Source organism: Aythya marila (assembly GCF_965140915.1).
Source record: "Aythya marila genome assembly, chromosome: 13".
NCBI classification, from domain to species: domain Eukaryota; kingdom Metazoa; phylum Chordata; class Aves; order Anseriformes; family Anatidae; genus Aythya; species Aythya marila.
Window position 1 is genome coordinate 2608594 of NC_139054.1, and position 12848 is coordinate 2621441.

General features: G+C 35.1%; 1 protein-coding gene across 1 annotated transcript in view; it reads left to right on the forward strand.

Moving 5' to 3' along the window:
• Positions 1 to 12848, forward strand: part of LOC309883200 (connector enhancer of kinase suppressor of ras 2-like) — a 176665-nt gene that overhangs the window by 137333 nt on the left and 26484 nt on the right. Inside the window, exons 16-19 of the mRNA XM_082771099.1 lie at positions 6876 to 6924; positions 10007 to 10055; positions 10723 to 10898; positions 12332 to 12405. Of these exons, the coding sequence (XP_082627225.1) occupies positions 6876 to 6924; positions 10007 to 10055; positions 10723 to 10898; positions 12332 to 12405 (348 nt within the window). The remainder of the gene's footprint in view (positions 1 to 6875; positions 6925 to 10006; positions 10056 to 10722; positions 10899 to 12331; positions 12406 to 12848) is intronic.

A 12848-nucleotide genomic window follows, 5' to 3' on the forward strand; every position in this document is an offset into this window, starting at 1 on the left:
CTGACTTTCTGCAGCCTTTTTTTGTTTTTCTTGTCCACTCCCATAGTTTCTTGCAGTCACAAGGAAGGGTTGCAAAGAAGAGTTGTTCTTCCTAGAGCAAAACATGCCTAATTTGAAAGGATCACACATGCTTAGTTTGGCAGATGGAGCATCTTTGGTGAACAGGACACAAATCTCTACTGGACTTCTGCCATATTTTCCATGGATGTATGGCTTAATGCAATTTTGGAAAACTTACATGGGCCTAGGAAATCATGTTCTTTTATAGAGTGACTCTCCCTTTTCTAATCTTTCTCCCCCACATTTTATATTTTAGGTCCAAAACATGATTCCTTTGTATCTTCTCAAAACTTTGAAAAATATTTTAAAAGAAAAATACAAATAAAATAAAAATAGCAATAAAAGAAAAATATCTTCTTGTTCCTAATCACCTTCTTTTAGGGGCTCAAATAATTTTAAATGGAAATATTTCAGCTTAAAATCAGCTGAGATAAACATGCATAATAATGTTTTGGGATGCTGGAGACAAACACTGGGTAGCTTCACATATTTGGATAAAATAACTGTACAATCAATGAAAGTAAGACTATTTATGCAGTTTTCATGATATGATTGCATTATTTTTCTAAAAAGAAAATGCCAAAAGCTGTGAGAAAGATGCTTTTTGCTTGTAGTAGAATATACATCATTCTGCAGGGAATATTTACCATAAACCTTAGCCAAAACCAAACACTAGCCAAACATCAAAAAACAGATGAGTGAGAAATATGAGACTACAGAATGTTTCTATGAATATCTAGCTTAAAAGAAATACAGAGTAGTAGAATGTAAAGCTGATGTAGTAGCTTTTCTTAGACTTGAGCAGAAAAAAAAAAAAAAGAGATATTTGTACATTAAAACTCTCTTTGGAACTTTTCTGGATGTGTTTGGCCCTGCCCTATGCGTAGAGCTAGCTGAATTTCCCCTGCCCATGCAAAGTATCCACATTCCTCCTTGTAAGATATTGGCTATTCACACAGTAAACTCTACCTCTTTCTGACCAATGTAGAAAATTTGAGCTGTACTTATAAGCAATATTGTGTATAGAAAAGTAGGTCACCCCTGGAGAATTTGGGACTCACTTCTGAGCAGGTGTCATGATTTAGGAAATTACCCTCTGCAATTGCAGGTAGAATCACTAAATGTGTGAGTGCTCCTAGGTTTTAAGAAGACAAGCCGAATTAAAGGTTCCCAAAGAAGCAGCTAATTTGTTTTCCTTTCTACCAGAAGCAGTTCACCCCATTTATTGTTGTTTCAGGGCTGAAAAAGTGATAATAGGCATCTAACACGTAGCTGCTGCTGCAGCTGTTCTGCGCACAGACCCCTGACTGCACTTAGTGTTCATTGTGTTCTTTGATCTTAATTTTACTTTAGGGAAAAAAAATCTAGTAATAGGAAGCCTTGACATCTGTGAATTCTAGACGTGCGTCTGTAACGTAACTGTGACATCATTACAGGGACCTTGGGTTTTGAAGATCTTACAGAGGCCTGCTAGGAAAAGAAGGCAAAAAGAATGGTATCATTCATGCATTGCCCAACTGCTGCTGAATAATTGGTTTTAAAACTATTACTTTATGACTGCTTGTATGTAGAAGTACTACTCAGCTCCTTTTTCATAATAGCCTAAGTCTTTGTAAATATTAATACCTAAAAATGTTTATCATCTCAGTGGCTGTGATATGCCATTTGCTGGTTCTCAGCTGCTGTGGATTAATGGAGGAGTTACTAAAACTCTTGGGTTTTGGATCCCCATATGCTTCTAAATATCCAGCTGACAGCAGGAAGTATCTTCAAATGCTGGCTTCACTGTAGTCTGTAATGCGTAAGCAGCAGATTCAAAATTCTCTCTTGAATCTTCTTTGCAAGGATCTTAAGATCCTACATTCAGGTAACTTTATGAAACAGGGACTGTCTTACAGGAAACTCACAACAAAAGCTCTCAAAGTAGTCTGTGCATAAAGTGGGACATTCCAGATAGGTCCCCACTCAGAATGTTCAGAGAAGGTTATATCACTGCAGTAGTAAAATGAACTATTATATAATTTATACCCTGTTAAGTTATTTCTGTCCCAGGAGTTAGCTCTGCTAAATGCTTGTCTTTTTTTTTTTTTTTTTTTTTTTTTTAATTTAAGCATACTGGAAATTTTCACAGATTACAAAATTCTTAAAAATTTGTATAATCAGAAGACAAATTTGGGTTGCTCTGTTTGGTCAAATATTAAATACAAATCGAAGAACTGATTAGTATCTAAAATGATTTTCAAATCAATGGAAAATATTATTAGCAGCTTATTATAATTAGAATCATTTTATATTGCTTCTAGTTTATAATCCCTTACTGCCAGAGCTCCCTTAATCAGGGGCTTAAGAAAGTAAACAGTATAGATTGTAACTATTCTAGATACCAAAGACTAGGTCAAAGGTAAGGAATATTTAAAATAATTATTCTTGCTTCTAGACTGTATTCATGGCCATCATTTGAGAATTTTTTATCTGTATCCTATCACCTGTGGAGAAGCCAAAATGATAGCAATCTAGCAAGATACATCAGTTTGTTCAGATAGAGTTATAACTTTCATTTAACGGTGGATTTAGTGACCCTGAAGGTAATACAAAGAGAATTGGGATATTATAATTAAGAGGACTGATAATGCATAAGAGTGATTTTATCTGATCTTTTTGAGCATTGCTTATGTGATCAAGGGATACTTCATTTATATGCAGCTGATTTAATCAGCCTTTGCTTTCAGTAGATATTCTATGAATTTTACAAGCTGAAATGTTATTCCTTGCTCGAGATTATGGGACACTTGAAGTTGTGTTGTTATCTTCATATGGTAGAAAAAGAAAACATGCTCCTGGAAGGGAAAATAGGAATGAGTGTCACAGTTGCACTTTGTTTAGTAATGCTTAATAAATGAAGAAATAGCAAGTCACTTCTGTTTTCTAAAAGAAACAGCTTTTTAAAAATAAAAAATGCAAAAAATTTTGGTGATGCTTTTAAATGGCTATAACTGCTCTGATAGCAAATCTGCAGAGAGGTGTACATCTATTCTGTTGATTTCATGTATTCAGTGTTTGGTAGGTGACAATTCTCAGCATTTATTACAAATAATTCAACAGGCATGCCTGTACTTTCAGATTCTTACAACTTTTATCAAATAGTACTGCTATCCCTCATCCTTTTACTTTTTCTATTCTAATTCACTATCCCTCTTTTCTAACCATATAGCACTATTTCTCATTTGAAATCCTGATTACTAATCTTATCAATAGACTGCACTTTGATTTGTATGTCCTTTAATATGCTAGTCAAAAGTCACAATACTTGAGTCCTCTAAATTCGGTGTTTTGGATCCAACTATGTTAGTTATTTCAATCTTTTCTTAGCTCATTCTTAGCCTTTCTACTTTAGCTCTATGTTCAGCACCATTCTGATTGAATACTGAGTCAATATGCAGGTAACACTGAGACTGGAGATAGACTGCATTTAACCTTGAGTTTTATGTCATATTATGCAATGATTGATTTTGCAAATACCCTAAAATAATTTGTTTGATTTGTTGCTCTTTTATTAGACTGGTACAAGTTACTCATAAGTGATTGAGCCTCCTTTTTCTAGCTTCTGGAATTTGTTTCAAAAATAGTATTATACATGGACATGAAACAAGCATTTAGAAGATCAACTGTCTTAATTTATTTGGGAAATATCAGTCTAGGCCATTATAGCCATAAAACTCCATATGCCTTTTTCCCCCTCTTCATTCTTTTCCCTTTCACTTCTGTAACAACTGCTTACACAAAAGGAAAGGTGAGGAATAACTCAACCAAGTATGATACAGACAAATTAACAGATGACATCCTAGGGTTCCTTTATGTATAAATTAATCAGTTCTGTCACTACCATGTAGAGAATTTGCTTGTCTGAAGAGAAGGAAAGGTCAGCATTTCTTCTATTATCCATGGATCTGAATATCTGAGGAATCATTTAATTTTGGAAGCAGTATTTGAGAGACATAAAACCTTTTAAAAAAATCTCTTCTAGACTGTTGAAAATGTACCCAAATGAAAAGTTACGCTCATTGTACATTAGACCACATATTCCTGACCTTTCATAAGATAACTTTTGAACAGTTTTCAGAATGCTGATTGCAGGCTATTTCTGTAACTACAAGATTTTTGCTGGTAAGAGTCTGTGATTACTGTAAGGAGACACATTGTTGGGTTTGCATGGAAGCAAATAAAACTTGACTAAGGACTTTTCAGATAAAAAAGCAGATGTATTATTCATATTGTATATTGGCTGAGAGAAAGAATGGAAGCATTGAAACTGACACTTTCCAGATGGGTCAAAGCTGTGATTAAAGAAACAGACCAGAAATCGGGGGGAAAATGCCCAGCAGGATTGAAGTGCATTTATGGCATTCTCATGGGTAGACAGAAATGGAGCATTAATGACAAAATCTGCCTTGCAGCGGTTTGGGCTTCTGTCCATTCCTTTACCAAATGTTGTAAGTTGAACATTTTTGTTTTTTAGTTGTTTCTTTTAATCCGTGTAATCTACGGGCAGCTCAGAATTTCTAAGACTTACCTATTAACTTTTATAATTTTAATTCAGTGCCAATGTTACGCATCTTTTTATCCATCTATCGGTGTCATCCCATCTTTTCACTGCAGTCTAGAAATTTCCTTTGATTCAGGACTGATAGATGCTTTTAGCTGACAATGCAGTAGTTGTTTATACTGGTAAATTTAATTTCTCTTAATAATGGAAACTATTATATGAAAAAATACCATTTCCTGTCTTGCTGACTGAAGCCAGCCTATTGTTTACTGTCAATTGGCTGACAGATTTTTGGGAATCTGTTAAAATGTCCATAGTCCTTTTAATTCTTTTAAAAAAGATTTCTTTCAGTTTCTTTTCCATTCTTGCACTCTTTTTCTATTTATATGACATATGGAAAAGCATTTGCATTTTTAAGGCTTTCCCACCTCTGTTTTTTCTTACTTTTTAAAGCATGAGGGGAAAAGAAGAGTGTAATAAATTCTGTGATGGGTCAGACAAAGTTGACTCAGACTCAGCACCATGTTTCCATCAGTGCCCAATACTTGTAATTATATATGGGTAGCTTCTGGTGATGCTTTCCTGCTTTGTTAGCCTTTAGAGAACTCCAGGAGAAAGCTAATAGATAATATTTTAATAATAATAAATAATAAATAATTTTAATTTAAATTAATAAATTTAATTTTAATGATAGGATTAATAATAAATAATACAAGTTAATAGATAATAATTTTGCATCTAACATCCATATGAATTTTTGGTATCCACGGCATCCTGTAGCAAAATGATATGGAACATAGCTGCAGGATGCCGTGGATACCAAAAATGTTAATTGTGTTAATGAATGAAGGTTCAAAACAAAAGGAGCTAACTGCAGATTTTCTATATCTTAGGGGCTTATATACCCCCTTTATTGAAGGAGACATTGGCTATCTGCTTCCTCAGAAATCTCTTGAGTTCATAAACCTCCATAACATTCCCATTAGTTGCCTTGGGAGACAAATGAGTTCCTTTTCAGCTTTCCTCTATCCTTATTGATATTGAGGAACCAGAACTGAATGCTATTAAAAGTGTTGGTGCACCACTGCTGTATCTGTACTGACCTAACAGCCTTCACTATTGCAGTGTATCAAAGGGATTTATGAATACAACTGCTGCTAAATATCTAGAGAGAGATTTTTGTGCACATAGTATTTATACGAGAAACTTATGCAGAACGTGTCCCCTTTTCTTAACAAGAGAAAAATTCACAAACAGGGCTGCTGAACTGGGGCTGTCTCAGGCATTTCCTTTTCTACCCTGACATGGTGTGCACTGCTGTTTTGTCAGGATGCTAATCATTCATCCTCAGAAAACTGAAAATTTCCTGGACCTTCTCTGGGGATAAAGAACTCAAACTGCACTCTGCAATTGCCTTTCTGAGAAGTCAGCAGCACACCAGTTTCTCTACTATAGGGAAATTGTTATTAACAAGCACAATGACTCTTACTAAGAATCGGTTTCTATTCTTTACATCCAGATTGCTTCTGGGCGCACAAAAAGTGATCAGTAGACTTCCTTCCAGCAGCAAATGGAACTGTTGCATCCCATGTTTGCCAGCCAAGAAGGCAGTGTTAGGATATCACTACTGCAAAAATATTACTGTTTTTCTGATTATGTAAATAATCTTTCTTTAGTTAACTGTTAAATCGCTGTGGTCTTCATGAATTTCCTGTTTTGAAGTGCTTCCAGAGCATCAAAGAGAAGGTAGCAGGGAAAGAACTGTATAGACTTTCTTTAGGTGCAAACATCTGACAATCACATCAGATCTGGCCCAACAGTTACATGCTCGTTAATGTTGTAGTGCTTATAAATCTGCTTACGTATTGCTAAAGTTAAGATACCCAGAAAATAACACAAAGGAAGATACATATTTATCAAACAGAGAAGCAAATTCAAATTGCTTCTGTAATGACAAGGGAAGGAACCAAATCTGCAGTATATGGAACATGTGTAGGTCTTTCCTAAATGTCAGAGTATCAGTTCAAATGCCTTTCCATAAGCTGTTACATTTTAAAACATAAATAACTCCTAAGATGACAGTCCTACATTATTTATTTATTTTGCATTTCTATTTTTTCCTGTTTAAAAATATTTATTCCTTCCTAGTTTATTACCAACTCTAGGAGTCCATTATTTATACCTGTGGTAGATGTTGTTGCTGCTATATGAAACGCACAGCTAGCCCTGAAACTAAAAACCTATGATTTATTTCTCCTCTTCTCTATCCCAGATATGCTAGTTCTGCCATTGACCGTCAAGGAAGCACATCCATGAGGAAGGTAATGATTTATAAAATACTTTTTTAAAAAAATCAATTCAATTGGCATACTTTAGAAGATACTAGAGATATTCAATTTTTTCTGTATTATGAAAAAGCTGTAAACAAACACCTAGCAATAATTTCCGTATTCAGAAAAGCATCTACTGCAACCACGGCATGTTGGTGTGTATGTAGTACTTTTAGTTAAATTTAGTTAGACCCTTATTATGTGTTCTAAGGTGTGTACTAGTTTGAGGAGGAGGAACATCTGGGGAGAATGTTGCCCGAAGGGAAGAGAAAATTTTAAAAACTCATAAAATATTTAAATGGTGATCATACTATGACAGAGATACATATAGGATCTAGATTTTCAGTGATACTGGATTTTGATTTTCAAAGAGTTTTATAGTGCCAATTTTAAAGGTCTTTAATGCAAAATATATAGACATTTTTATCATTTCATATTTTGGCAATTACTTCAAAGAAAGGACAAGCAGTGGAAACTTCATTTATAGAACACCTGTTTCTTCAATATGACTTAGTACTTGGTTTGCCTAAGTAGCCACTAAGTAACTTTTGAAAGCTACCAGATGTTGTTCTGCCTCCCAGGGATTTATGCAGTGATGCTGAAGACCAGTGACAGCAGTGGAAGGTGTATGGCTGTATTTTCTGAAGTTTGTGAAAAGCTGTGGTTGTGTTTGTTGATATATTGACTCTACCTGCCAATCCCTGCCTTGCCTGCTGCCTCCCCGGGCAAGCACTTGAACCTGGTGCTGTTCCTCAGGATCGTGGTACTGCAAATAATCTGCTGCGTGTAATCTGAGGAGATCAGCACTGTGTACCCTCTGATTTGTGTACTTTACTAGCGGATGCACTGATCGCCATGTTTTGAACATGTTTATGTTCTTCGCTAAAAATCCCTGTCTAAAACCAGCAGAGGTATGTGCAAGCAGCCTTGCATTAATAGGCTTGGTTCCCTTCATCCTGACAGGTAACTGAACCTCTAGTCTCCAGGGCATTTCTTAAACGAAGCCTAACTTTTCATGTGGTGGTTCTGTGACACCTAAACAGCACTCCTACTGCTTCACTGTGATTACGTTGATGTCTCGTTAATTTAGCTTCATGTAGCACAGATTCAGTTCTGTCACTTTTTTTTTTTTCCTGTGGCGTGCTTCTGTTGGGGGTGAGGTGGGGGTGGGGACGTGCGTTTTGTTTAATACTCTGCTTTGTGTTGTGGTTTTAAGATGAGAACTTAAATGCTGACAACCACAGTATGTTCTCCTATCATCAATCTGTTTCCCATAGCAACTCTGACTTGTTTTAAGTTGCAAGTTCTGACTGTTTTCCTACAGTTTTTACCACAACATTAATTATATGTTAGTTGCTTTATCTCTCAGAATATGAAGCTTGAATTCTCTAAGTTAGCAGTGCTAATTAAGCTTTTGTTCCCAAGACATAGCAAACCTTTCACTTCCTCTAGTTTTCTTGCTTTGAATGCGTTCTGTGTATGCATAAACAAAACATAGTAGGATTATTTAACTTATGTTTTTGGAATAGCTGGTATTTTCAGCTCTCGTTGATTTGTTGTACTTGCATTTTCGTTACTTTAAAAACTGCTATTCTGAATGATCCATACCGGTTTCTGGTGAGTGTCCTAATGCACATATCCTCCAGCTGTTCATTTTCTTGCAGCTCTTTAATTAAATTACAGTTTTCAGATGTGATTAAATGTACAGGGTTCTATTTCATTACTGTATTTTTTAGCCTAAATTGTGTAAAAATGTAGTGGTCTCTTATTCACAGACACATGCTCTGTCCTAACACATTTCTATGCAGAAAGAGGAGCACTGACCCGGTTCTTTCAGCCACGGTCACCACAGAACTCCTCTTGGCACACTATGGCCAGTTCTGCTGCTGCAGCTTACAGTACATCAGTGAAACATCAGTGTTGCTGTACAACTGTTAACTTTCTCATAGCTTTTGTTTTGTTCTTTCATTTTCTGGCTTTTTTTTTTTTTTTTTTTTTACGGTAGCAGAGGAACAAACATTAATCTTTGCCTTCTTTGATGCTCAAAACAAGGAGATAAATTTGCAGCTATCAAGTCAATGGAGAATATGTACTATCTTAGCAACACAATGCATGTACACTTACAGAGCTTGTCACCTGTCAGAATTACAGTATTTTTTGTGTGAAGCATTCATCCTGTGACTGACTGGGAGAACAACCTGAGATAAACAGAACACAGGATGGAGCTGAGACAGTTTGTCTGTGGATGTGCAAGCTGGTGTTCTCTGAGCCAGCTCTCTCCAGAATAAATTACTGATCTCTGCAAGACAGTAGAAAATGTCCATGATGTTCAATACTGTAAACTGGTGATTGTTACAGAAAGGTTAAAAATAGGCCTGAGAATGTGCAAAACCACTCCTTCCTCCTCCACCTTTATTTTAAACTAAACTTTGCCTCAGCCTCTCAGGTAGCTTGGGTCCTCTTTTCTGGCTTTTAGTAGTGCTTAAAGTTGCTTAAGTTGGAATCCTCCATTATCCTAAATATAAATGTTAAAAAAAAATAAATCTTAATGTTATTTTTTCTTTGAGTAATATGGTATTTACACTCTTACGTAATATATGGTTTCACAGTTGCTTCTGTGGCATGCATTTGCTTTCTGGGCATGGTGGTTCATGAGTTTATATCCTCAGTTTTCAAATTACTGCATGCCCATTCTTAATGATTTGATTGCAAGAAGTGTAAATAGTAAATGAAAAATTAGATTTTAATTTCACACAGAATTTCTAGGTTGGAAGAGACCTCAAGGTCATCGAGTCCAACCTCCAACCTAACGCTAACAGCCTTCCACTAAACCATATCCCTAAGCTCTACATCTAAACGTCTTTTGAAGACTTCCAGGGATATTTGTAGGTTTAGCACTGTGTTTTCTTTATGATGTTTATAATAGTAAAAAGAGAAAAACAACAAAAGTTATCCCATGATAACTAACCCTAGGATAACCATGGAGATGGCAGTGAAAACTAACTGTTTCTTGTTTCTACTACTACCTGCGTTGTTTTTTCATAGTTCCTTTTTGTTTGTTTGTTTCTTACAGTCATTCCATTACGCTTCCCTCAGGGTAAAATCCAGAAAATGGTCAAAAGGTAACTTATTTGAGTTAACATTTTGAAAGCAAAAAATGAGAGTTCTTTACTGATGGTGGTGGTCAGGATCAAATGACAATTCTTCAATTAAATTCAGTATAGGAGAAATGTACACGTGCATTTTAATGGAAATTGATTATTTTTCTTTTTTATTGACTTTAAAAATTGACTTTTAAAACTCCCAGAATTTGACAGGCCTACTAGTGATAAAAGTAGCAACAGAAGATATATGGAAGAAGTAGTGTTTACATCAATACACAGATTATGTTTATGTCATTCTCTGAGTTTCAAATTGAAGGCTAAATGAAATATGTTTTTACTTTGGAATGATGATACAAATCTTAATCAGATAAAAATGCGACCCTAAAAGAAGTGATCCCTCTAGAGACTAACTAAGCCTCTACATAAGGCCCTTTTGTTTCTTATTCATCCAGAAAGCAAAGCTGCAAAGCATTTGGAATTTAGAAACTGTACATTCAATCTCCTCTCTGAAATTGGAGAAGATTTGGCTTGAAAGATTTTAAATTGATTTATCAGTAAAAATTAGTAGCATGCTCATATTGAGAAGATACTATATTAGAAGAATTAGAGAAGATATTATATTAGAAGATACTATATATTGAGAAGAATAGCATTCAGACATCTTACACTATCATCACATTCTCAGGGAGCTCTCTAACGGGTGGGAGCAGAAGACGGATTTCCTGCAAAGACTTGGGGCATGGAGATTGTGAAGGCTGGCTGTGGAAGAAAAAAGATGCCAAAGGTTATTTCACACAGAAATGGAAGAAGTACTGGTTTATTTTGAAGGACTCTTCCTTGTACTGGTACACAAACCAGAATGTAAGTATATTCTGTGTTTGGAGAAAGACAAAATTAAACATTAAGCTTTAGCATTCTTTTAAATAAAGTCTATTTTTAATATTTGATAAAATATTAGAGAACTTTAATTACCATGTCTGAGTCACTCAAGCTGGAAGTACTTCCCTTGGAAATATTTTTGAAGTCTCCAAAGTTGATGTCTAAGCCTAATAAAATAAAAGAAGTTCATGGTACTCTTAAAGTAATAAATATGTCAATAGTTAATATTTTTCCACAGATAGTATTTGTTTGGAATAATAGAGTGTTCGCATTCAGCTGTCCTTTGTTTCAGTTGTATGGGAAGATGTATAAAGTTTTGCCATTCATGTCAATTAACCATTAAAGCAGGTATGAAAATTGGAATTAGCCAATCTTTCTCTGAAAGTTGTTCTTACGTAGATGTTCTTCTTGCTTTTTGCTGAATTATTCTGGAGTTTGAAACTTCTCATGTGTAACACCTTGTGCTCGGTGACATGTTATTGAAAACCAGTGGACCTACACTTGTGCAATCTGGATATCTGTGGGAACGAAATAATTGAGGGAAGGCAGGGCAAAGATCATTAGGCGGCTATTCTCCCATTTGTTTGCATTGAGCCTCACTGCCTGTTCTAAGCTGTCTGTGTACGGCCTGCTTTGATTTACTGGTATTTGGTCTATATTTTCAATTTTCTTCAAGAGGACAATTTGAATAGCATTGTTATCCTCAGTTTTAGTATTTTTCTCTGCAGCTCAAAACAGGATTGTTGCAGGCTGTGAATGAGAAAGACATTCAGGGTTAGGGTTGTAAGTTTTGTTTGATACTGTTACATGCAAGGTGGTATTTATATGTCCCCCTGATTTTCAGTCCATTTATGGCCAAGCCATAATTCTTAGTACACTTACTAAAACTTTTCCAAAATCTGACTCGTGTTACTGTGTCTCCTTGCTTTTTCTGGAAATTTACATCAAAAGAAGTAAAAAGTGACAAGAAATATTTTCTAGTTATTACTTTTCCATTTAAACAGTGGTGAGTTCATTGTAGGAACCTCCTCATGGTCTGCACAATCATGGCTTTAAAAGGAGACATCCAGAAGACCATTTTAAAGTGTAGACTATATGATGAAAAAAACGGCAGTTTTCTTCTGTAGCTGTTAATGACCTGAATGCTATATTAGGTGCTGGAAAGTTTTGTGTAACCTTCTGCAAAAGGAATTAGGATAACTGCAACACCTTTAAGGAACTTAAATCTTAGAAGTTTCTGACTTTCTGTGATCGAGTAAAATGAATGCTTAAGTAAAAACATTATGTAGAAAATATGCTCAGTATTTTAATTGATTGGATAGTTGTTCTTAGTGTAAGACCTAAATGGCTACTGCTTATTTCTCTCTTGAACTGTATGTTCTTCTTCACCATCACTTCTTCTTCTCTTTTGATAGGATGAAAAAGCGGAAGGATTCATTAGCTTACCTGAGTTCAGGATCGATAGAGCAATTGAATGCAGAAAAAAACAGTAAGTAATGTGTCAATTATATTTATAAATCAAATGATCATTCTTGGAAGTATATTATACATATAGCACTGAAAACTGGCAGAGAAAATCTTGAAATTTGTAAATAACACATTACAAGACTACTTAGGTTTTAATGTTTCTCTTTACTTCGAAAGATGCAACTTAATGTAAATTCCATAAGCTGTCTTCCAAAGAATTGGATAACCCCTTGGTCAGTTTTTCAGATAGACTAGTTCCAAATTCAGTTAAATAAGTAAAGCAAACAAATACAACTCTCAGGTACCTTGTTGTCATCTAGATAAGAATCAAATGTGCAAGAAACAATTACCGGAGGAAATATCTTAAATATCATAACAAGGGATGGTGAATATAATTTCCATTTTCGCATTTATGGAGGAAGTTTATATACCCAATATTGAGTTACTCTCAACTGCTGAAATATT